Source organism: Balaenoptera borealis (genome assembly GCF_965194805.1).
Source record: "Balaenoptera borealis genome assembly, chromosome: 15".
Lineage (NCBI taxonomy): Eukaryota > Metazoa > Chordata > Mammalia > Artiodactyla > Balaenopteridae > Balaenoptera > Balaenoptera borealis.
In genome coordinates, this window is record NC_138871.1 from 59,960,229 (window position 1) to 59,986,986 (window position 26,758).

Genomic DNA, 26,758 nt, shown 5'->3' on the forward strand with positions numbered 1-26,758 from the left:
AAAGTTGATTCATAACAACTTATGCAAGTATAAATGATACTTATCTTAAGCATCGTTAATCATGAATACTAACTAAAAGACAGCCAAATAGGCTGTAAGTTATGTTAAAAAACAAAATTCAACTGAGTAAATTTGTAGATCTAATTAATTGGATTTTTTTTTTAAAGAAACTGCCACTTTTTAAAATATTTAAAATATTTATTTTTTTGGCTGTGTCAGGTCTTAGTTGCAGCATGCAGGATCTTTTGTTGCAGCGCATGGGCTTCTCTAGTTGTGGTGTGCGAGTTTTCTCTCTCTAGTTGTGGCGCAGGTTCCAGGGTGCGTGGACTCTATCATTTGTGGCACGTGGGCTCTTTCTTTGAGGCGCTTGAGCTCAGTAGTTGTGCCTACGGGCTTAGTTGCCCTGGGGCATGTGAGATCTTAGTCCCCCGACCGGGGATCAAACCCACGTCCCCTGCATTGGAAGGCGGATTCTCTACCACTGGACCACCAGGGAAGTCCCCCCATCTAACTGGCCTTATTCAGTGATTCATGAGTCGGGCAGCATCCCGTCTAGCAAGTGGCATGGCCCTCCTAGGAGTTGTACAAAATGGAAGGTTTTTATAGGAAGAAGGGTGGGGCAGGGGACCTTTAGCAAAAGAAAAGGAAGGATTAGTTTTAGACCAGGACATCTTCTTTTTGCGGAGGAGGGAGTGGCAAGGGTTTTATCATGCAGATTGCCTTTTCTTCCTCAGGGAGAATAGAGAGGGCCCATGTGACAGATTACCTCATTGATGCTGACCAGAAAATTCCAAACTGGTTGATTGAGATTACATTTCTGGTGAACGTTGAAACTGCATTTAGGTTAGATATTAAATCTACGTTTGGTATCATGGGCTTTAGCACAAGTGATGCCATTTTGGGCCTGTGGTTTTTCTTTTTCTTTTTTTTTTTTCTTCTTTAATTTTTGAATTTTATTTTATTAATTTTTTTATACAGCAGGTTCTTATTAGTCATCAATTTTATACACATCAGTGTATACATGTCAATCCCAATCGCCCAGTTCATCACACCACCATCCCCACCCCTCCGCGGCCTTCCCCCCTTGGTGTCCATATGTTTGTTCTCTACATCTGTGTCTCAACTTCTACCCTGCAAACCGGTTCATCTGTACCATTTTTCTAGGTTCCACATACATGCGTTAATATACGATATTTGTTTTTCTCTTTCTGACTTACTTAACTCTGTATGACAGTCTCTAGATCCATCCACGTCTCAACAAATGACCCAATTTCGTTCCTTTTTATGGCTGAGTAATATTCCATTGTATATATGTACCACATCTGCTTTATCCATTCGTCTGTCAATGGGCATTTAGGTTGCTTCCATGACCTGGCTATTGTAAATAGTGCTGCAGTGAACATTGGGGTGCATGTGTCTTTTTGAATTATGGTTTTCTGAGGGTATATGCCCAGTAGTGGGATTGCTGGATCATATGGTAATTCTGTTTTCAGTTTTTTAAGGAACCTCCATACTGTTCTCCATAGTGGCTGTATCAATTTACATTCCCACCAATAGTGCAAGAGGGTTCCCTTTTCTCCACACCCTCTCCAGCATTTGTTGTTTGTATATTTTCTGATGATGCCCATTCTAACTGGTGTGAGGTGATACCTCATTGTAGTTTTGATTTGCATTTCTCTAATAAGTAGTGATGTTGAGCAGCTTTTCATGTGCTTCTTGGCCATCTGTATGTCTTCTTTGGAGAAATGTCTATTTAGGTCTTCTGCCCATTTTTGGATTGGGGTGTTTGTTTCTTTAATATTGAGCTGCATGAGCTGTTTATATATTTTGGAGATTAATCCTTTGTCTGTGGATTCGTTTGCAAATATTTTCTCCCATTCTGAGAGTTGTCTTTTTTGTCTTGTTTATGGTTTCCTTTGCTGTGCAAAAGCTTTTACGTTTCATTAGGTCCCATTTGTTTATTTTTGGTTTTATTTCCATTACTGTAGGAGGTGGGTCAAAAAAGATCTTGCTGTGATTTATGTCAAAGAATGTTCTTCCTATGTTTTCCTCTAAGAGTTTTATAGTGTCTGGTATTACCTTTAGTTCTCGAATCCATTTTGAGTTTATTTTTGTGTATGGTGTTAGGGAGTGTTCTAATTTCATTCTTGTACATGTAGCTGTCCAGTTTTCCCAGCACCACTTATTGAAGAGACTGTCTTTTCTCCATTGTGTATCCTTGCCTCCTTTGTCATAGATTAGTTGACCATAGGTGCATGGGTTTATCTCTGGGCTTTCTATCTTGTTCCACTGATCTATGTTTCTGTTTTTGTGCCAGTACCATATTGTCTTGATTACTGTAGCTTTGTAGTATAGTCTGAAGTCAGGGAGTCTGATTCCTCTTGCTCCATTTTTTTCCCTCCAGACTACTTTGGCTATTCAGGGTCTTTTTTGTCTCCATACAAATTTTAAGATTTTTTGTTCTAGTTCCATAAAAAATGCCATTGGTAATTTGATAGGGATTGCATTGAATCCGTAGGTTGCTTTGGGTAGTATAGTCATTTTCACAATGTTGATTCTTCCAATCCAAGAACATGGTATATCTCTCCATCTGTTGGTATCATCTTTAATTTCTTTCATCAGTGTCTTAGAGTTTTCTGCATACAGGTCTTTTGTCTCCCTAGGTAGGTTTATTCCTAGTTATTTTATTCTTTTTGTTGCAATGGTAAATGGGAGTGTTTCCTTAATTTCTCTTTCAGATTTTTCATCATTAGTGTGTAGGAATGCAAGAGATTTCTGTGCATTAATTTTGTATCCTGCAACGTTATGTGGTTTTTCTCTTTATCAGTTATTTTCATCAGATGAAATTTTTGAAGAGTCATTTTCTTCATTCTCAATCCTTAAAAATACAAATATTGCTATTATAAGTAATTTTTCATATGTTGAAATATCAAGAAGTCAGTAGGATTATTAAACACTTCCTTTATATTTCTGTGTGGTATTAATTATAGTTTGAATATTTCTCCAAAAACTAAAAATTAGGTGCTGGTTCTGTGGTTTTACAAAAAATATTTTATAACTATATGTTGTAATTACTTAAAGCCAATTTTATCTTTTTATTTTTTATTTTTTAAAAATTATTTATTTGGTTGTGCCGGGTCTTAGTTGCGGCTCACCGGCTCCTTAGTTGTAGCATGTGAACTCTTAGTTGCGGCATGCCTGTGGGATCTAGTTCCCTGACCAGGGATCAACCCGGGCCCCCTGCATTGGGAGCATGGAGTCTTATCCCCTGCACCACCACAGAAGTCCCAATTTTATCTTTTTAAAACCAGCCATTGGATTTCATGATACCTAGTTTAAGATAGTAATTGGATTTCCTGGTATTCTTGTAGTTTGAGATAATAATTGACAGCTTGTTTAAGGGAATCACAGCTCTGGGGAGTGAGCTATGGTTTTACTGAAAAATATTATTTCCATTTATTGTTTCTGTAGTATGAAATGGAGTTTATAAATTGTGTATTTCAAATGGTACCACGTATCATATTAAATGGTAAATTAAAACTCATCTTACAGTTAAAATACTTTTACATATAGCATAAGTGGATATTCCCATTTCTCTCTGTTTAAAATAGAGGAAGATTTGTGAGTGAGTACCCATAACATGGGCATGAGAAACCTTATTTGTTCCGCATAGTTTAAATTTAAATTTTTTCCTCTGGCCATAGGACAGTGTGTATGTGTGTGTGTGTGTGTGTGTGTGTGTGTGTGTGTGTGTGTGTTTGTGTGTGTGTGTTGAAAAACGTAACATTAGATCTACCCTCTTAATAAATGTTTAAGTGTATAGTGCAGTACTGTTAACTCTAAGTTTGATGTTGTACAGAAGATCTCCAACATGATTGAAATTCTAGACCTACTGAATAGCAGCTCCTCATTCACACTGCACCCACTACCCCTCGCACCCCCTGCCCAGCTCCTGGAAACCGCCGTTCTACTTTCTGTTTCCATGAGTTTGACTGCTTTAGATACCTCATAAGTGGAATCATGTAGTACTTATCCTTCTGTGACTGGCTTATTTCACTCAGCATAATATCCTCAAGGTTCATCCATGTTGTTACATATGCCAAGATTTCCTTCTTTTTTATGGTTGAATAATGTTCCATTATATATATATGTACAAACACCACATTTTCTTTGTCCATTTATGCATCATTGGACCTCTTGGCCATTGTGAATAATGCTGCAGTGAACATAGGAGTGCAAATATATCTTTGAAATCCTGATTTTAATTCTTTTGGTTAAATACCCAGAAGTGGTATTGCTGGATTATATGATGGTTCTATTTTTAATTTTTTGAGCAGCCTCCATTCTGTTTTCCATTGCAGCTGCATCATTTTACATTTCCACCAAGAGTATACAAGTGGTCCAATTTCTTCACATCCTTCTCAACCCTTGTTATTTTCTATATTTTTTTATAGTGGCCATCCTAAGAGGTGTGAGTTGATACCTCATTGTGGCTTTGATTTGCATTTCCCTTCTGATTAGTGTTGTTGAACAACTTTTCATATACCTGTGGGCCATTTGTAATGTCTTCTTTGGAGAATTGTCTATTCAAGCCCTTTGATTTTTTAATCAGGGTTTGGTTTTTTGGTGGTGTTTTGTTTGTTTGTTTGGGGTTTTTTTTTTTTTTGCTATTGAGTTGTAGGAGTTACTTATATAGTTTGGATATTAACCTCTTATCAGATATATAGTTTGCAAATATTTTCTCTTATTTTTTAGGTTGCCTTTTTGCTCTGCAACAGCTTTCTAGATTAATGTAGTCCCACTTGTCTATTTTTGCTTTTGTTCCTTGTTCTTTTCCTATCATATCCAAGAAGTTATTTCTTTTTTTTTTTTTCACACTCACACACACACACTGTGTTTTATTTTTACAAGAGATAAATAGACTGACACCAAGCATTGTAAATGGATGACCACAACAAAAGCAACAATGATTGCAATTACCAAACACGAAACACTCATACTATGTCATAATATTGACATTCAGTCCGGTAATCCTCCAGTGTAACAGCTCCTTTACTTTGCAGTGCAAATTGATTTGTATATTTTTTGCCTCTGAGTCCTTGTGGGATTTTTTTTTTTTAATTCAAACAAAGTCACAAAAATTATAATCATCCTCATCAGTTCACTCAGTCCCATGTAATTAATTTTTTTTTCATCTTGATCTTTTGTTAGCACTTTTATGAGTTCATCAGTTTTCCATTAGAGTTCTGAAAATGCTTATTCATTCAGTTCAGCAGTACAGTCAGTTACCAGAAACCTGTACTTGTCAGAGTCTTTTCCATGAATTCCTTGAAGATGAAACCCTTTTATAGGAACATATTTGCAAAAGCATCAGAGTACACCCAGAACTGTCTGTAAATGACAAAAGACTTAAAAATGACCACGGTTAAAGATTTGATGAAAGTTCATAATAATGCAATTGACAAGGAAATTTAGTTATTTCTGAGATATACATTTTAAAGTAATAACTAGAATTATGACTTATAACATTATACCAGAACATATAAGATTTTTAGAAATTTCATGTAATGTCTGAAACATTTATATTAACATATTTCCATACAAATAACCCAATGAAAGTTTAGTATTAGTTGTTTTGTTTGTTTGTTATTTTATACTGCAGGTTCTTATTAGTCATCAATTTTATACACATCAGTGTATACATGTCAATCCCAATCGCCCAATTCAGCACACCACCATCCCCACCCCACCGCAGTTTTCCCCCCTTGGTGTCCATATGTCTGTTCTCTACATCTGTGTCTCAACAAGAAGTTATTTCTAAGAACAGTGTTAGAGATGTTTCCCCCCTATGTTTTCTTTTAGGAGTTTTATTGTTTCTGGTCTTGGGTTTAAGTCTTTAATCCATTTTGAGTTGATTTTTGTGTATGGTGTAAGAGGTGGGTCCAGTTTCATTTTTCTGCATGTCGATATCCAGTGTTCCCATCACCAGTTGTGGAAGAGACTATTCTTTCCCCATTCTGTAGTCTTGGCACCTTTGTTGAAAATCCGTTGACCATATGTGTGTGGGTTTATTTCTGGGCTCTCCATTCTGTTCCATCGGTCTATATGTCTGTCTTTATGCCAGTACCATAAGGTTTTGATTACTGTAACTTTGTAATATGCTTTGAAATCAAGAAATGTGAGGCCGCCAGTTTTGTTCTTCTTTCTCAAGATTGTTTTGGATATTCAGGGACCTTTGTGGTGGTTCCATATGACTTTTAGGGTTGTTTTCCTATTTCTGTAAAAAATACCATTGAGATTTTTAGAGGGATTACATTTAATCTGTAGATCACTTTCGGTAGTATGGACACTTTAACAATATTAAGTCTTCTAATCCATGAATATGGGGTGTCTTTCCATTTACATATGTCTAATTTATTTCAGCAGAATTTTGTAGTTTTAAGTGTACAGGTCTTTCCTAAGTATTTTATTCTTCTTTTATGAGATTGTAATTGAGGTTTTCTTAATTTCCTTTTCTGATTATTCATTGCTTGTGTATATAAACACAACTGATTTTTATATGTTGATTTTGTATCCTGCAACTTTGCTGAATTCATTTATTCTAACAGTTTTCTTGTGGAATTATTAGGATTTTCTACATGTAAGATCATATCATCTGCAAGCAAGAGATAATTTTACTTCTTCCTTTCCGACTTGGATGATTTTTATTTCTTTTCCTTGTCTCTCTGGCCACAGGACATTTAACATGATCCACGGTAGACAAAGAATCAAAAAGATGAGAATTCTTCTGGGTATATCAATTCTTAAATAAGAGCTACTTATTTTAAAATAATACCTATTACAAAACTGTTCCCTCATGTTTATTTTTCCCAGATGAATTTAATTATAATTTTTTTATGTTCAAAAAAAGATTCAATTAGTATTTTGATTGGAATTACATTAATTCAGAGATTAATTCATGAGACAATTGCCATCTTTACCATAGTAAATTCTTCTGTTCATAAGTGAAGTGTCTTTCCATTTTTTTTTTCAGGTCTTTTAACTCCCAAAATACTTATAAATAAAGTATTTTATTAAAATGTGGCCTACACATTTTAAAGCTTTTCCTTAGATACGTAATTTAATTTGATGTATGTGTTCTCATTTGCTAACTTGAGGATTTTTTTTTTAATTGTTTCTGGTCATTTTTTTCAGTTGATTTTTGTTTGCTTGCTTTCTAGGAACACAATCATATATATTGCAAATAGTGAGAATTTTGTATTTCTACTGTTCATACCACCTTATTTTTTTCACTTGTGGGTTTCAATTGCTTCGTACTTCTGGAATAATTCATTAACTCCTTCAGATTGAGTGCCCCTATTATGTGTTGGGAGACAGAGTGAATAAATAAACATGTAATATATTAGATGTGATAAGTGCTGTGGAGAAAAATAAAGCAGAGTAAGGGTGTTGTGGAGTTGTCGTTGTGGGTAGCAATTTTATATAGGGATATCAGAGAAGGTCTCATCTTAAAGGCAACAGTTGAGTAGAACCCTGGAGGAAGTGAGAAAGCAAGGCAGCTGGGAGGAAAAGAGCACTGCAGGTAGCTGAATAGAAAGTGCAAAGGTTCTGAGTCAGGAGCTGTGTATGATATTCAAGGAAGAGCAAGGAGGCCAGTGTGGCTGAAGCAGAGTAAGAGGGAGAAGAGTAGGAGAAATGATGTAGGATTACAAATAACAAATCATACTGGGTGATAATAATAGAGGTAATAGTTATTAAACATTATGTTTGAGGCCTTGTTCTATGTACTTAACAAGTATTCTTTCATTTAATCCTTACAATAACCTTAAGAGGGAGACACTGTTATCTCCATTTCATAATGAGGAACCTGAACTCAGAGAGAGAGAATATGAATATGAATGAATTTGCCCAAGATTATACAACCAGAAAGTTGTGAAACCAGGTTTCATAGTTCAATATATTTATTTTTTGGCCGCACCACGCAGCATGAGGCATCTTAGTTCACGGACCAAGGATCTATTCAGGGCCCCCTGCAGTGGAAGCTTGGAGTCCTAACCACTGGACCGCCAGGGAATTCCCCATAGTTCAATATTCTGATTCCAAAATATATGTCCTTAATTATGACACTGTGCTAGACATGGTGAGTCCAGCAGCAAAGTATAGATTTAATGTTATAGAAATAAGGGAGTTATCCATTTCAATGAATGACAACTCCATCTTTCCAGTTGCTCAGACCATAAATTTGAAAGTCATATTTAACTCATCTCATTTTCTCATACTCCACCTCCAACCAGACTGAACCGGTTGACTCTGTCTTCAAAATAGATCCAGTTGCTGATCACATTTTATCATCATCATTGCTCCCACCCTGGTGCAAGCCACTGCACATCTCCAGGGATTAATACATAATCTTCTAGGGACTTCCTTGGTGGTCCAGTGGTTAGGACTCGGTGCTTCCACTGCAGGGGGCATGGGTTCGATCCCTGGTTGAGGAACTAAGATCCCACAAGCCGAGCAGCGGGGCCAAAAAAATCTTCTAAATGATTTCCCGGCTTCCACCGTTGCTCCACCCAGCAGTCAGGGTGATACTTTTAAATCAGATTAACATGTCAGGTCTTTGCTGAAAACATTTCAACAGATTGTTGTCTCAGGGTAAAAGCCAAAGTCCTCATATATGATGTGCCCCCCCTTCATCCTCATCTTCTGCACTCTCTCCCAGCTCACTCCGCTGCAGTCACAGCAACCTGCGCACTGTTCCTAGAAAAAGCTGAGCAGCTTGAGCCTTTTCAGTGGCTCCCTTCCCTCATTTGTATCTTCAGTCAAATCTCATCTTCCTCACCTGCTCTCTTTAGTTATTCCTGCTAAATCCCTATTCCCTCCTTTGCTTCATTTTTCACCTTAGTACTCAACACCTTCTAATGTACTATACAATTTTACTGATCTATCTTGTCTATTGCCTGTCTACTTACATTAGAATATAAGCTCTACAAAGTCAGGGATTTTTGTTTGTATTATTTTTTACTGATGCAGTCCCATTGCTGGCACATAATTGTTCAATAACGATCTGTTGAATAAATTTTAAAAAAAGAAAAAGAAAGGGAGTTATTTAAGGTTTGACTTTAAGCTGTTATAGTTATGATTGTGCACATTTTATGTCTCCTGTAAGTTTCTTAAAGTCAAGGAAAGTCTTGTTCATTTCTGGAACTCTACTCATGGTCTCTAGTACGTTCTCTTTTATATCATATTAGCTGCTCAGTGTATGGTGGTTGTTGAATGTCTTCTCAACAGGGAACATCCTAAGAATAACTATTCATCTTTACCCAGATGAAAGCATTAGATATTTTCACAAATAGTATATATACACAAATACACACACATATATTTCTTTACATACTTGTATGCTAAAAGGTAAATCAGATCTATAACAAGTTAACTTCCTTTTACACTCTTTAAAAATTATAATTTAAAGTATTTTAAATTCTAATCTTGCTCTATTGTTAGTTACCATGTAAATTAACTTTTGATACTGCAAAGAATTATTTCATTATCATGACATTTGTCAAGACACTTCTGGAAAACGATGGCAGCTTCTGAGAGTCATGAACATGTTAAACATCTAGAAGAGAGATATTTAGATATAAATAAATATAAATAACATTTATATTTACATATAAGTAAATATAAATAACATTTAGATATTCTAAATGTTAAACATTTAGAAGAGAGATATAAAGATATAAAAAAACAAAGAATTGACATAAGAAACAACAAACAAAAGGTAATTGACGGTGACATGTAAACTTGTTTCCTTCATAGGGGAAAGAACTACAGAAACAGAAAATACACAGTTTACAAATAGACCAAGAGTTGGTTTCCTAAGGACTTGTCTGTTGTTTCACCTCCCAATACAGATAATCCTTACATTTCCCCTGTTTGCTTTTCATATAACCTCTACTTCCACTCAGTGTGCAGATACACATCAGTTGCCTTCATTACAATTACTTGGACTTAGATACATAAACTGTTAAAAAGCACAAAATGATAACGCTACCTCCCAGCCAGTAGTTCTGTTTCAACAACTTTACCATATTTATCTAACACCAGTGTTTGTGTAATTATTTGCTTTATTGAATTTTTTTTTTTTTTTTTTTATGGCTGTGTTGGGTCTTCGTTTCTGTGCAAGGGCTTTCTCTAGTTGCGGCGAGCGGGGGCCACTCTTCATCGCGGTGCGCAGTCCTCTCACCATCGCGGCCTCTCTTGTTGCGGAGCACAGGCTCCAGACGCGCAGGCTCAGTAATTGTGGCTCACGGGCCCAGTTGCTCCGTGGCATGTGGGATCTTCCCAGACCAGGGCTCGAACCCGTGTCCCCTGCATTGGCAGGCAGATTCTCAACCACTGCGCCAGCAGGGAAGCCCGCTTTGTTGAATTTTTTTGCTTATTTGTTAAAAATGTGAGTGGATAGTTTATTAAGTCAAAGTGCTTATGTTAATGATAAGAAGAGTAGGTCTTATAAACTGAATACAGTTGACGCCAGTAAAAATAATTAGGCATACCAAAAAGGCAGTTGGTTATCAGTTTGATCTAAGATTATGTATTATTTTGTCAAAGAAAAAGTAAATAATTGTATGAAATGTTGGAAATACCGTGATTGTCAGTTTATATCTAAAAAGGCAAGAGGGACTCCCCAGTGACGCAGTGGTTAAGAATCCACCTGCCAATGCAAGGGACACGGGTTCGAGCCCTGGTCCAGGAAGATCCCACATGCCACAGAGCAACTAAGCCCATGCACCACAACTACTGAGCCTGTGCTCTAGAGCCCACGAGCCACAACTACTGAGCCCACATGCCGCAACTACTGAAGCCTGCACGCCTAGAGCCCGTGCTCCACAACAAGAGAAGCCTGCGCACCGCAACGAAGAGTAGCCCCTGCTCGCCGCAACTAGAGAAAGCCTGTGTGCAGCAATGAAGACCCAATGCAGCCAAAACTAAAAATAAATAAATAAATAAATAAACAAACAAGGCAAGGAAGTATTAGGGAGTCTATGTTTTATTGTAGTTTTCAGGGAGAGACCCACCCCCATAACATTCAAGTGTCCTTTTGCTCTCACATATTTGACTAAATATAGCTTTTTACCAGAAAGTATTGTATAAAAAATAAAAGCAAATAGAAATGCCTATAATCTTGTTCATCATATCTGTGCTCTATTAGAGGGACAGAGTCTCGTGTTTGTTAACCCACTAAAACATTTGTGAAGCCCCTCCTACGGTTTGGACAACCTTTTTCATAACTGGATGGTAATAATTATATCAGTTTAGGATAATGCTAACTACTGTAATAACTAAGCTAGATCATAATATAATTTTATTTCAAGTTTATGCAATAGTTTAGAGCAGATGTTCAAGTTGTTGGATGACTTTCTTTCTTTAGGTGACTCAGGGACCCAGACTTCTTGCATTTTCTGGGACCTCACAGTGTCATGTAGCCTGCTAATGGGAAAAGAGAGAGTAGGAAAATAACACATTATTTTTGCTCACATTCCATTGGCAAGAACTGTTCTCTTGGGCACATCACGTTGACTGGGAAATGTTGTCTTTTGACGGGATAATTGCCTCCCACCAGTAACTTCCACACTATGGAAGGGAGAGCACAGATTATTTGTGAATGGCTAGCCAGCTCTGCCACAGTGATAATGTTGATAGTAATTGTGTATTAGTTTCCTATGGCTATGTTAACAAGTTCTACAAACTTGGTGACTTGCAACAGCACAAATTTATTCTCTTAAAGTTCTGGAATTTAGAAGTCCAAAGTGTGTTTCACTGGGTCGAGATCAAAGTCTTAGCAGGGCTGCCTTCCTCTGAATACTGTAAGGGAAAATCAATTTCCTTGCCTTTTCTAGCTTCTAGAGCTGCATTCCTTGCATTCGTTCATTTTTGGCCTCTTCCTCCATCCTCAAAGCCAGCAACATAGCATCTTGCTCCTTGCCTTCTTATAGTCAAGTCTCCCTCTGCCTCTTCTTATAAGGACACTTGTGATTACATTAAGGGCCCACCCAGATAATTCACGATAATCTCCCCATCACAAGATCTTTAACGTAAGCATACTTGTACGCCCCTTTTTGCCATGTATGGTAACGTTCACAGGTTTCAGAGGTTAGGACCTGGCCATCTTTGGGGCCATTATTCGGCCTACTACATATAGTTAACATTTATTGAACACTTAGTATTGTGTCCTGTTTATTCTGAGAACTTTGCATATGTAAGTTTGTATTTTTCTGCCTGTCTACTTGATTTATTCATGATCTGCTCTACTTGTAGGCTTGCTTATTTTTCTCAATTAGGTTTTGTTTTTATTTTTGCCATCTTTGGAAAATGTATTCTTCACTTTAATGTCAAAAATTTTACCGAAAACTCATAGACTCTCAGAATTGGAAAGAATTTTTCAAGATTATCTTGTCTAACCATACCATTCGGGGGGGGGCTGTTAATTTATCCTTTAGAATGTATTTCTCTTGAACTTTGAAGAAAGTCCTTTAACTCTGTTAGGCTCCTTTGGATTAATTAATGTATTAAACTGCTTTCTTTTTTCCTACCCAAATTACCTTTTTCAGTTACCTTTAAAAATCAAATTGTGGAATTTTTCTTTGGATTTTTTCCCCACAAAAATACTGAATTTAATTTGGCCATTGTCATAATCACATGGAGGTGACTTAATAGGACAAAAAGGATGCACTTTGGATCAACAACATTTCCTGGGAAAGACGTAGTTGAAGGTTTAAAAAGCCATTCATAGATTTTAGTGAAACCACAGGAGTAGCAAACAAACAATTGTATAAAACATGCTAATAACTGGATGAAATTAAACCAAAAGCAGATGCTCCTGATTTAGAGTCATCATGTAGAATTACGTGCTATGATTACGATTATGATTATGCTATTATTATGATTCATTCAGGCAACAGCTTCATTGATTGCATATTAGGTGCTAGGGATACAGAAATGATGAAGGTATCATCCTGTCCTAGACGATGTAACATTCCAGTGAGGACATAGACATGAAGACATTGATGCAGTGATGCTTACAGGTATAATAGAAACCACAACTCAAAGTGGCTTAAACAGTACAAGGAGTTTATTGGTCATGAACAGGTATATCTGAAAATTACCAGGCAGATGAGGCTTCCTGTAGTAGCTCAATTACACTGGTCATGTGCCTTCCTCCTTCCCCCCTTTTCATGTTTCTTCTCAGTGTTTTCTGCAGATCAGTGTTATTCTAAAGCTGGCTGCCTTGGAGGTTGTGTGACGACTAACAACTTCAGGGCTGCTCCTAGAAAGAGAGCTGCTGTCCTCTAACTATTAAACTAGTCCTAGAGTTCGTGCTGACTGTATCAACTTTGATCTCATGTAACCCAGTTATGATCTCATGTAACCCAGTCACTGAATTGGGGAAAGTATAATCGAAAGGCAGGTGAAAAGCAAAATTTAGAACTTTCAAAGTATTTTGTATATCCCTGAAAATTGGAGTTAGTCTCATTATGGCTTTATTATGTTTATCTTGGATTTTTCTTAATATACTGAATCAGAAATTCTTACTGGTGGGAAGTAAACCCAGAAGATCCTAGTTCAGTGACTTTCTTTTGAGATTTTGAAGGCATAAAAATTTTCTATTCTCCCTTTGGAGAACTTTGATTTTGTACTCATTTCATTGCAGAAATTACGAATCTGACATACTGTCTCTTCTCTACTACTTCTTCCCTTGTCACTGGGGCAGCAAGGTTGGTTTTGATATTGAGTTCAGATGGTTCATGGTTAGGCTACTTTCAAGCCTCGGTTACATTTACAGTAGGAAAATGCCAGGCCAGAAGTGTCAGGGCTTGCCATAACAACCTCATATTTACGATTTAAACTTTAGTTTGGGAAACCTATTTTTGATTTTGCCACTAATATACATTTAATCAGGCTATTCATAGTATATAATGCTTTAAAAACTGAATTAGTAATACAAAGCTGCTTTGATTTCAATGCAAGCACTTCCACGTGTTCTCTTTCTGCTTAGTCTCTGGTTTACCACATTTGCATTCAGTTCTGTCTCTCTCCATGACAAATGTTCATTCAGGAACCATAGTGTGTGACACTGTTATAGGATTGCCAGATCTTATTTTGAAGAATTTGGGCAGGGAGGGAGTAGAAGGAGAGAGATACTTGCTTATAGTCTGACCAGGCTTAAATACAGTCCCATTCTACATCCCAACACAGCTGGAGCAAGGCACTCGAATACAGGATAGGCCTGTGGCGGGGGGGGGCCTTCTGGTAAACCAGTACTGCTAGAGTAAGGCCTCTCAGCTCTACCAAGAGAGCTGTGGAGGTACGTTTGATAGTCTCGGTGTATAAGGGTTCCTGCCCTAACTTAAAAAAGAATTGCTTCCTTGTGCAAAATTATATTAAATGTTGGGACTTCCCTAGCGACGCAGTGGTTAAGAATCCGCCTGCCAATGCAGGGGACACGGGTTCACAGAGCAACTAAGACCGTGCACCACAACTACTGAGCCTGCGCTCTAGAGCCCGTGAGCCACAACTACTGAGCCCGCGTGCCACAACTACTGAAGCCCATGTGCCTAGAGCCCGTGCTCCGCATCAAGAGAAGCCACCGCAAGGAGAAGCCCGCACACTGCAACGAAGAGTTGCCCCTGCTTGCCACAACTAGAGAAAGCCCACGCACAGCAACGAAGACCCAACGCAGCCAAAAATAAATAAATAAATAAAATTATATTAAATGTTATTTGCTAAGAAAGGGAAAACATAATGTATTTCTAGTGAATTACATGATGATTATATCCAAGGCATAATTGTAATAATAGCAAATGCTTATCTAGTGCTTACTCTGTGTCAGATACTGTTCTAAGCATTTTACATACATTAGCCCACTTAACCCTTACAATAGCCATATGAGATAGATTATTATTAGTTTTATCCCTATTTTACAGAGGAAGAAATTGGCACACAGCTTAGTAAGGGACAGAGTTGGGATTTGAATCCAACATAGTCTGGGACCAGAGTTCATACTTTTAATCATTGTACTTTACTTTCTGTCAAGAAAGGACTGAAATTGTCATTAAAAATAATATCAATAACATTATTTATTACGTTTTGAAACAAATCGACATTTTGAAATTTACTTACTAAATATTCAACTTGCTTATTTTTTATTCTAGGAGAAGACTTTGCAGTTGTGCAGCAAGAAATTATTATGATGAAAGACTGTAAGCACCCAAATATTGTTGCTTATTTTGGAAGCTATCTCAGGTACATTGTTTGTTTCCCTTATGAAAAGCAGTAATGATTTCCATCACCTAATATTTAACAAAATAAAGTTAGCTCTAATACCATGTTTTGTAGTTTTCTTCATGCTTTGAAAAAAAGATATTTTCATATGAATGGAATTTTTATTTATGACCTCTTTATGTTAATTCTGTAACCAATACCATAGTCTGTGATTTGTCTGTTATACTCTTGGGAATTCTGGGTGTAGTTTCAATGAGGAAGCTGGCAAGTAAAAACTGACTTTTATGGTTAGTCTTCCTGTGGTAGACCAGAGATCTAAATACGCCATTCTGTTGCCCCTTTCTTCTGGTCTTGGGTGAATTTACACAGTATATCTGTTGTTTTTATTAGAACCTTTAGAACCTTTTTTTTCTTTTGTGCTTCTAGCCTCAAAGTATTGCATCATCCCTTCCCTTCATTTTATCCGGAGGACTAGGAATTATAATTATTTTACTAACTTCTTATTTTCCCAGGTCCTAAAGTGAACTTAGAAAGACTGAATTTGCCACCCCTTGTTTTGGTTTGGCAGGACCAAGCCAGGTTCCCCAGGTCATATTGCATAGGGGATGACCTCAAGGTCAGATCTTGTGTTTCCATTCACTTCTGTATGCAGTTGAGTTGAGCACTGTGGCCTAGTTGTTTCCAAGCTTCCTTCCAAGGGGGAAGGATTAGAGAATGTTTTCTTCGGTATTTAAAAAACTCTTCTGTTTGGTTCCCATATACTGTAGGGTAAGAATAAGGATGTATCCTATTACAGCTCCCATTCTGTCTGTGAGCCAAGTACAAAACACTTCTTTTCTGATGCAGGCACAGCATATGGAAAAGACGGGGCAGTTCTGCCCTCTCTTCCTTCCAGCTTGTGAAAAGCCAGGCGGACCGGCTCTTCTTGATTCTGACCACTCTTGGATAGCTTTGATTGCCCACCTTCATCGAGGTCAAAGGGTGGGTTTAATGGGGACTTTAGTTCACATAGGGACAGGTGCTACCCCGAGGTCAGTGACTGTTAAACATTTTGAATGGGTTCTTTAACAGCCAATTTAAAACTGCTTTAATGGTGGGTGGTTCAGACAACAACCTAACAATAGTTTCTGCATCCGTTTTTATCTTACGGACAGACCCAGCACAGGCAGTTACTCCGTCAGCTCAAAGAAGTCTCTTACAATCATTTAAGCTCATGATACAAATAACTGATTTCTGCCGACACATTAAAATTATCACTTCAAAACAATTTGTTTCACTGTTATTGGTCCTAACAAAATGATCCTACTTAGACTCATTTGGGAGAAGCATTACAAAGTTTTCTTCCCCCAAGAGCAAACAGATCTTTTTTAAAGAGTTTTTGTGTTTCCCCAGGGACATTGAACTGAGAATTTCTCAAACATGGTCTGAGTCTTCCAGAAGTATGGGACCATCCAAAGCCTAACCTGTTATTCCAGGAGAGCCCCACCCACTTACATGGCAACCTTGGTGTGGTGAAATGAGCATGATCTTTTTGCCACAGAGACGGTAGTATAGTTGGTAGTTTAGAGCTTGAGTTCTGGAGTCAGGTTGGTTGGGTTGGTTGAGTCCTGACTCCATCACTTACTAACTTTGTGGCTTATGGCAAATTACTTAGCCACTCTGTGCCTCCATTTCCTCATCTATAAAATAAGGATAATAATAATAGATACATGATGTGATAACTACAAGGGTAATTGGTAAATACAAGTAAAGTGTTAAGAACAATGGTTAGAACATAATAAATGCTCAATAAATGTTAACTTGCATTACTACTACTATTGCTATGATTACTATTACTGTTAACTGTTTTTTAAATACCATCAGGTTAGTGCCTAATTTGATCCTTTCAACAACACTCTTAGGAATATTACTCTATGGTAAATATTATTTCCATTTTACAAATAAGGTGTTTGAGAGTTTCACATTGAGTATTTAGTTCACAGTCTCATTTCAAGTTATTGACAGAGGAGGGTCCTAGTTCTTTCTGTGGTATTGTGCTTATGGATCACATGACTTTTGACTTGGCCTTTCTACTTCCTTGCCAAAAAAGTTGACCAAATAAACTTCCAGTATTTCACCCCTACCCGCCCCACCCCCCCACCCCCGCCAAAATTCAAAAAGTAACACTAAACTAAACTGGACATTTGACTTTCTGGGTTACTTAGGCGAGAGCCTTCCCACACAGGTTAGGCAGCAAAACGTTTGATCTTGTTACCGGAATGCAGAATTCCTTTTGGGTTTGTATTCATTTTTGTTGAGACTTGGGGCAAAATAGCACAACTCTGTAGTAACACACTCTTTAACCTTAACCATGAGACATGCTACAAGAGAGCCAATTTGAGGTTATGCCTAACAAAAATTGTACTTACTTTTAGATATCAGGAACCATGTATTCTGACTGTATTTTGAATATCCTTTTTTTAAAAGTAAACCTTTTAAACTGAAGCATAGTATACATACAGAACAGTGTGCAAATTTCTGTTTTGTGTGTAACTTGATGGATTTTTTTTAGAGGATACTTTTATTTTAATCTAAGTATAAGAATACAGAGAGCAAAACTGCCCAGAAACCATAGTGAAACAGACAAAATTAGGGTCATTCTCTTTTTTTTTTTTTTTTTAGTGAAGTGTGTTCATTTGGAGTTGTATGATCTGATATAGGAAAACTGATTTAAATATATAATTTTATTCTGTAACGTGTAGTTGATGAAAGTGGTACGAAAGCAAATGGTAGTATAATGTGGAACAGCGATTAATCCTCTCTTTCTTTAGCTCTTTTCTTCTACAGAAATTCTTCCCTGCTTCACTAGTTAAAGTCTAGACTCAGGCAGATTTGGACTATGGGATAATGATTAGCCTTGTCGGGTGTTAGAGCTAGAAGGGACTAAGAGGTCTTGTCACTTAGCCCACTTTTTTTTTTTTTTTTTTGGCTGATAGAAGAGGGACTGCTGGATAAATTACTTCTTTAGGTTATCCAGCTACTCATTGTTGGTGCTGGGATTTAAACCTGGCTCTGCAGGTACCTAGCCAGCAGTCTTTTTGGTTACTTGGTTACTTTGGACATATTACTTAGTCCGGAAATGGCAGATTTAGTCTCAAAGGGAACATGGTTTCTTGGCTTCTTTCTCATTACTGAATGATTTTTCAGAAGGCAAGGAGCTTGTTTGTTTGAACTTGATACAAACCCCCTAAAATATATACTGTTCTTATTGACCTTCTTCTCTCTTGTTGCCATTATAGCCTATTATAACAAATTTGGACAAAAGAATTGAGCAAACTGAAGTAACATGGTTTGACCATTAATAAATTTCCCCTTCAGGAAATCAGACTTAACCCTATGAATTTACTGAATAGATGACCAGCAAATAATTAAGTTCAGAAGCGTATTATAACAGGGTTATAGTGAGCTATGCTCACTTCCCAAAGAAATATTGAGACTGAGCTCCTATAAAACAGAAGCCTAATACTCTTGATGGGGCCTTCCTTACTTGCTCTTCAATATCATTAAAAGCCTGTGTTTATTAAGTGCCTAATTACACATACTGTGCAACAAGAACTGGATAGAGAAAACTTTTCTCTAAAAGTTTAGAATTTAAAGTAAATAGTCCTGGTTTGGTATATATTTTTATCTGTGTATTTCTGTGTGTATATTTATAAAACAACAGATTTAAATCACCATAGACCTATTCTTTATTCTCAGTAGAGCTAAACTATTGCTTCTTTTAAGCAAAGAATGATTTTAACTTCAGATTCTTCTAAGCATTCCTTAGCCCAGCATATCCTTTAAGAATAAATTAAGAACATTGGAACATTCCTTTCTAGTTTGAACTCATAATGCTCAGCTTTGAATAACAGCAAATGATCCTCAAAAGGTAAGCTGTCAGAAGATCAGATCCATACACTGAAAACACTTTTATTTAGATCAGATATTTTAAACCTTTGAAATCCAGAGTACTAGTTTAGATGAACATGATTTAGCTCATAGTAATAATATATTTATAAATCATCACCACTTACAAAGTGTTTTTACATTATTTCTTAGGATGTCTAGAGTGCTGTATTGATTTCTGGAGATGTTAAGATAGATAAAACAGTCCTTGCCTTTAAGGAGCTTACTATTGAATAGAAAAAATAGATATGAGCAAATAAGTGCAATGCTAGGTGCAGTTATCATTTTGACATAAGATATAAAGTGATAAAGATGGTAGAATATCTGATTTTGTCAAAGGGAATCAGAGAGAGCTCTTTGAATGATGTTATTCCCAAATACTGGGTGTTAAAGGATTAGTATGCATTTACTGTGGTGTGTATATGTATGTAGAAAATTGTAATTTCTGACAAAGGAAATGGATGCGTGAAAAAATCAGGAAGTGTTCAGGAGATAGCTAATAATCTCATATTAGAGTTTAAGGGGAAAGGGTGTAGTTCAGCAGGTTAAGACTGTGGAGATTTAGGCAAAAAAGAAACCTTTTATGCCTTAATTAGGACCTATGTGTATTGAGCATACTTGTTGGAAGGTTTTAACACAGAGGTAGTATATTCTATGGGGGGATGGACTTGGGGTGTAGGGTATTGAGACAAGGAGTCAGTTAATTTTATACAGTACATTTATTACAGTAATCCAAGAAAGAGATGGTAGTCCCTTGAGTTATATAGAAACTGGAAGAAATTTTTTTTCTAGAGCCAGAGACAGGACTTGCCAGGGAAACCACAGAATCTTAACTGAAAATGCGTTTTTGAATGCTCACACTATGAAAATAAAAATTACAGTTAAGTCACTTTAATTTATACCCAGCTACTGTTTTTTTAAAAAAGGAAACTTAATTTTGGAATATGTTAGATTTACATAAAAGTTGCAAAGATAGTACAAAGAGTTCTTGCAGCTTTCCCTGGTGTTAACATCTTACATAACCCTGGGACATTTGTCAAAACTAAGAAATTAACATTGGTACAATAATATTAGCTAAACTAAGATACTGCATTTGGATTTTACCAGTTTTTCACTAATGGTCCTCTTTAAGTAAGAAATTTGGTGGAACTACCTTATGAGATACTTCTTTATACCAGTATTGCTGGGGTATTTCTACCAAACATTTGTTCAGAGGGATGCTGATATGTGAAAAAAATGGGTCTATGGAAAAAATAATTTGGGGATGTAGCGAACTAAACAAAATTAGAGATGTTGTATTTCTTCTTTCTCTTCTTCATTTTCCCTCTCCCCTCTGCTCTGTTGTCTTTTCTCCTTCTTCTTCTTCTCCATTCTCCCCTTCCCAACTTTCCATCCCCTTTCTTCCCCTCTTTCTAATCTTCCTCCTCCTTTTCCCACCATTTCTTCCCTCTCCACACCTCCTCCTTCCCTTTCTCCTTCTATTCTGTGCCCCACTCCCACCCCACAGGATTTCTCAGAGACCTTAAAATACCAGTGGCGTTGTTAATTTCCAAGAGAAGAGAAGACAATAGTATATGACATTTCTAAAACTGATTTAACTGTGCAGTGGTTTCTTGTGGGGAACATACTTCACATAGGACTACTGTCCAATGACCCGTTCTTTGTCAAATATTATGCCAAACTGGGGGTGTTAGGTATAATTATAGAGAAATAGGTCACCTTGTATCCCCTGAATACGTAGCTACCCCTCACTGTTAAAGGGGAAGAAGGTGGATGGGTTACGTATAACTTTTTGGAATACGGTCGTTTTTGCCTATTTGTTTAAAAATGAACCAAAACATTTTAAATTCAGCACACATTAACATGAGCTATCCTAAATTAAAACATCTAGCAGTTATTAAACTTTTTGTTTTTCACATTGACAGTTGAGGTTACAGTTGAATTATTTTGCTGAATATGATGGAGTAGCCATTGGCAAGTGCTTTGGTCAACAAGACAACCTACAGGAAAGTACAGGGTACTGCAGTGTGGGGCATGGCGAGGCGTCCTGTCCCGGGGGAATGGCTGGTATGCTAGTTTCTAGCAGCCGTTTGAGAGCTGTTTATCCTTGGTGATCATGCTCATATTTTATTTTTCTTTTTAAATCATGTTATATTTGGGCAAAATATATAAATAATTACACTTAGTTTGTGCAGTCAGTGTGGGAAGATTAAAAGGTGTGTTTTAGAAATGATAAGCTCTTTAATGAAATAGTTATTAGAATGTTAGTTCCTATATGCTCTAGTAAACGTTGAACTAGAAGATGAAAATAGTGAACTTTTCCCCCCTCTACTTATTTTTCTATTCCTTGTCAGATATGAAGATAATTTTACAGAATAAGAAAGAAGAATTCTAAGGATTTGTTGAGCCAGAGAATTAATAGTGATATATTGTATATTTACCTCAGTGATTAATTTTATTTTAGTTCAAATACCCAGGGACAAAGATTTTGTAATTTATTGGCCTGCATCAAATGGACTGATTTGATTCAAGTCCTTTCCCGTTAGGCAGATGGCTTGGTGAGTGACCAAAAGCAAATGCAGATTTACCATCACAAGAGAGACATTCATGGAACAGATGGAAGTCATTTTTCTAATAGACGCTGAATATTCAAGTATTTTTGATAATAGCAGACTTAACTAAATAGAATGTTGTAAAGGTAAAGTGTTTTAGGCATCTTAAAAGGTAAAGTATTAAATATATAATTATGATTTTTTTTCTCAGTCTGTAAGTTGGAAAGTCATTTTACATAGAGTGAACAAAAAATTGTGTTTTTAAGCAAGGTGGGAAAGGGGGTAGACCAGCTTCAAGTAGAGGATGGTATAATATTGAAATATGTAAGAAAGCAGAGAACTCATTTCCTGCATCCATTTTCTTTACAAAGGAGAATTGTTTTCAAACTGGAAAGGGCAGGAAAATAATGCTTAATAAAAGCATTATTAAGAAGGAATTGAAGTACAGATAGGTGAGTAGATAATTATAGAGCACCAGACACTTTAAATGAATGTAAGCCTTTTAGATTTATATAAATTATATCTCATTACTATACTGAAAATATAGCAGACATGATTGTCATCCACTGTCGGTGAGTGTCTTGACAAATAGGAGGGGTGTCAAAAGATTAGTGATCAGCATTGACCAATTTGCAAAGGAAAGGAAAAGGTGATTTCTAGAAAATACAGACCGTTAAACTTGATGTCAGTCATCTGTCCCCAGCAAACATCTAAGATAATTTATTAATCACATAATTAGTGAGCGCTTATAGGAAGAAAGTGGTGATTAGCATAACTTTAGTAAGAAGTTATGTCAAATCAATCCCATCTCTCTTCTATTTTTTTTCTTAAAAAAAAAGAAAAAGGCAATTTTACTTAATTACACCTTCACTGAGTTCCAGGAGCAGTTTAAGGTGCCTCACATAAATACACAACAAAACAAAATATAACAAAAGGAGTAGAAAACAGCTTACGTTTATTGGGCGTATAGTCCAGGTCCTCTACTAAGCAGTTTACATGTTTTTTCATTTTATCCTGAGCAGACCCCAAAACAATTCAGCCAGTTTCTGTAAGATGTGAGAAGTCCCTGCTGCCTGTTGCTTCAGCCCTTGAGGCAGGAATTTTATATGAAAGTTTCATGTGTGGCAGATGTGAAAATATTTTAGAGCAGTAGTTCTCAAGCACTTCGGTCTTAGAACCCCTTTTATTTTACACTCTTAAAAATGATTGAGTACCCCCAAAGAGCTTTGGTTTGTGTGGGTTATATCTATTGATATTTACTATATTAGATAATAAAATTGAGAAACATTTGAAACAAGAATACATAAGCACATATTCCAGTAGCTGCCAGAGGGATGACATCATTATCACACTTACTGCTCCTGTAGCCTCTGGAAAACTCCACGGTATTTTCAAGACAGAGTGCAAAGGGCAAATAATTTTTAGTGTTGTTATGAAAATGAGTTTGACTTTGCTGACCTCCTGAAAGGATCTCCAGGACTCTCAGAGGCCCCCAGACCACACTTTGAGAACCATTGTTCTAGAGGAAGGATTCAGTCTAGAGAGATCAGGCTATGAAATCCTGCATTACACATATTAAATTGGTGTCTGAGCATCATTTCAAAGAATATTGGTTGATAGACTTGCCAGAGTCTTATACCTCAGTTTAAGCAAAGGCACAGGGAGGTGCCAAATGGTCATTCTGAGCAGTCTACATAGTTAGAGTGCCATTCGTGTCACCAGTGGAAAAATTACTCCTAACGTTCCTTAAGCTCATTAGTAAACTCAGTAGTGCAGGTCCACATAGTTTATAAGCAGAGCTCTTGCTCCTGATTAGGGGCTTTCTAACCAACGACTTCTGGAGTGTGGGGTAGGAGGGGTGTATTTACAATTAGAAATAGTGTCACAATAGTGTCTCCAGTTATTTTAAGTAAAATAATTGGAGAGCTAATAAGATGCATGTGAAAACTTTTTTTTTTCTTTTAAGCATGAAATTTAACAAATAAGGACAAGGTCCTGTGCATAGTTTCAGTGAACCAGATATACAAATAGGGAGCTAGAAAGGAAACTCATCTGACCACTTTTATGTAAAAAAAGACCTAGAGGTTTTAGTTAACTTCAGACCGCAAACCAGCAGTTGAATGCAGTTGCTAAGAAGCTGAAGTTAATAAGAAATAGAAGTGTTCGTATAAAGGGCATAGTTGTTCGATTCTCAGGGGGATTTAGATTTCTCCCTGTGTAACAGTCACTGGTCATACATGCCTTCATCGTTCTGGATGAGACCATACGTCTGCCAGCCCCAGGCGTCCATTCTGAGAGTTATTCAAACCAGGCCACTGGGCAAGTAGGTCCTACTTTACCATCAGCTGTCATGCCTCAGTTTCATTGGTATGTGGACCACCTGTGAATTTGAGGTCCTGATTTCTTTCTCTGGGCTTCACTGTCTTCAGCTTTGCCTCTAGAATCATGGTACTTTTTACTCTGTACTCTTAAGTTTGCTGACCTTCACACTCTGACAGGTTGTGTTCCCTTGATATATGGTGCCTGGTCCATCACACCCAACCAAGTCAGCTCACCTCTCAGGTCTGCTTAATCACACCACCACTGCCATATGTGGTCCAATCCTGGTAACAGCTCCACTTGTTAATGCACTGTTCATGCAGTATTCAGACTAGTACTTGATTCTGGGTGCCGCATTTTAAGAGACATTGACAAACTAGAGACTATCCAGGTGAAAGTAACGAAACTGAGGAGTCTACAAACCAACCATTGTTTTACAGTACGACCTCAGCCTATTCTAGCTTCACTTCCTGCCATTCTCTCTTGAGGTAGCCTGAGTTCAACTCACACTAAATCACCCACAGTCTCCAAAATGTGGCATCAAATTTTCATTCTTTTGCACAGGCCCTTTCCCTGTCTCTTAGTGGTGAATTCCTACTTTAACTTCAAGACCCAACTCAAATGTTATTTCCTCCCTTAAAATTTCCATTGACTCTCCTAATTATTTTTACCTCTGGGTTCTCACAGAACTTTATACATGCCTGGATTGTGCATTAATCAAACTATAATCCAGTCCAAGGGTCAGCAAACCTTTTCTGTAAATGACCATATAGTAAATATTTTAGGCTTTGTGGACTTTGTATGGTTCTCTCTGTCACAGTTGCTCACCTCTGCTGTTTTAGTACAAAAACAGCCATAGATGATATGTAAATGAATGAGTGACTGTATTCCAATATAACTTTACATGGACACTAAAATTTGAATTTCACAGAATTGTCACATGTCAAGAAATAATATTCTTCTTTTGAAAAGCCTCCCTAACCGTTTAAAAATATGAAAACCATTCACAGTCCCTGGGCTATACAAAATCAGGCGGCAGGCTAGATTTGGCCCACTGGCCATAATTTGCTAACCCTGGATCTAATCGATTTGTCTATTATTTCAATTACTTACGCATTCATTCATTTATGAAATAAATATTCATTTGCTGGTATCCTTCTAGGCACTGTGAATGCAGTGGTAAGAGACACCAACATTATTAAGGCAGAGTCTTTCTTCTGTGTTAGACTGAGCTTGCTGAGTTCAGAGACTTTCTATTCCATCTCTGCCCCCCAAGAATAGTACATTTCCTGTTACACTTTGAGATGAAGTAATGAATGATTCAACAAAGGAATAAGCGATTATGGCTTTGCTAATTATTTCTCCTGTGACAGTTTGGTTATGCTGTCTTATAATGTGAATGTGAAAGAGAAATGCTACTAAAGACAAGTGAGTGATAAATTTTTAACAAAGGTTATTTTGGAAAGATCTTTGTTGAGTCTAGATATGAGGGTAAAGTTTACATTTTGTCTGTTTTGTCAATGAGAAGAGCTATCAAAGTGATATACTTTGAGATGTATTGGCTATTCTCTGATGAATCTTTATATAATTTTTGGTATGAACCTTTTAATTAACGTTTAACTTTTATAATGCAGTCATAGGGTAGATGGATAAACTGTGAGGGAGGGGACTTTTTAACTAAAGGGACATTTTCTCTCCTTTGGATGTGCCAAATGACATCTTTACATCCTACAAATCGTGTATTTTAAGGATTAAAACCTTGGGTTGAGTTATAGTAACACATTATGTTAAGTAATTCGTTTACTCATAGAGATTAGCTTTTCTCTTAGCACATTGCATTTATGTGGTTTTTCAAGGTATTGGCATACAACCTTAAAATACTTGTTACTTCAAATAACTTTAATCATGAAAATGTGATAATGCTTATTTTCTTTTTATAGGCGAGATAAACTTTGGATTTGCATGGAGTTTTGTGGAGGTGGTTCTTTACAGGATATTTATCATGGTAAGACCAAAGTATATGTGAAAGAGATTAAGTAGAATTTCTTAAAATGTAGTTATTTACTATGTTAAACATTACTGTTGTTTTGAGGAAAGTGTGTTTTATCATTATGCTATTTGGATACATAAGGAAATTTAAGATATATACAGACGAAAGGAGCATTCACTTTATAAGTTGAGAAATTACACGCAGTTGAATTATTTGCTAATTCTGAAGAGAGCATATTATATATAGTTAGTTCAGTTGGAATAGGAAACAGGAAAGGATAGATTTTCTGGAACTGTTTTAGAAGGCTTAATGAAGAAAGCGGGCTTTAAATTGGTCTTTAAAAGGTAGGTAAACCATGGATACAAAGAAGAGAGACAAGTGCACTCCAGGAGTTGAAACAGCAGCACAGTGATGTGAAGGTGTGACATGTTAGATCACTCTCACTGGTCCTTCTGGGGTGTATTTGGAGAGTGTGGTCAGATCTAGAGAGCCTTGAAAGCCAGAAGGAGGGACTTCCCTGGCAGTCCAGTGGTTAAGACTCCACACTTCCACTGCAAGGGGCACAGGTTGGATCTCTGGTTGGGGAACTAGGATACTGCATGCCATGCCGCATGGCCAAAAGAAAGCCAGAAGGAAAAACATGAGACCATTTCTGCTCCATGAAAAGTTATTTCTGAGACTTCCCTGGTGG

At 36.9% G+C, this 26,758-nt stretch overlaps 1 protein-coding gene across 2 annotated transcripts in view; it reads left to right on the forward strand.

Annotated features, from left to right (window-relative positions):
- The window catches only part of MAP4K3 (mitogen-activated protein kinase kinase kinase kinase 3), a 201,172-nt gene that overhangs the window by 85,330 nt on the left and 89,084 nt on the right, over positions 1 to 26,758 (forward strand). For both annotated transcript variants that reach the window (XM_082358059.1, XM_082358060.1), the window contains exons 3-4: positions 15,210 to 15,300; positions 26,018 to 26,082. In XM_082358059.1, the coding sequence (XP_082214185.1) occupies positions 15,210 to 15,300; positions 26,018 to 26,082 (156 nt within the window). The remainder of the gene's footprint in view (positions 1 to 15,209; positions 15,301 to 26,017; positions 26,083 to 26,758) is intronic.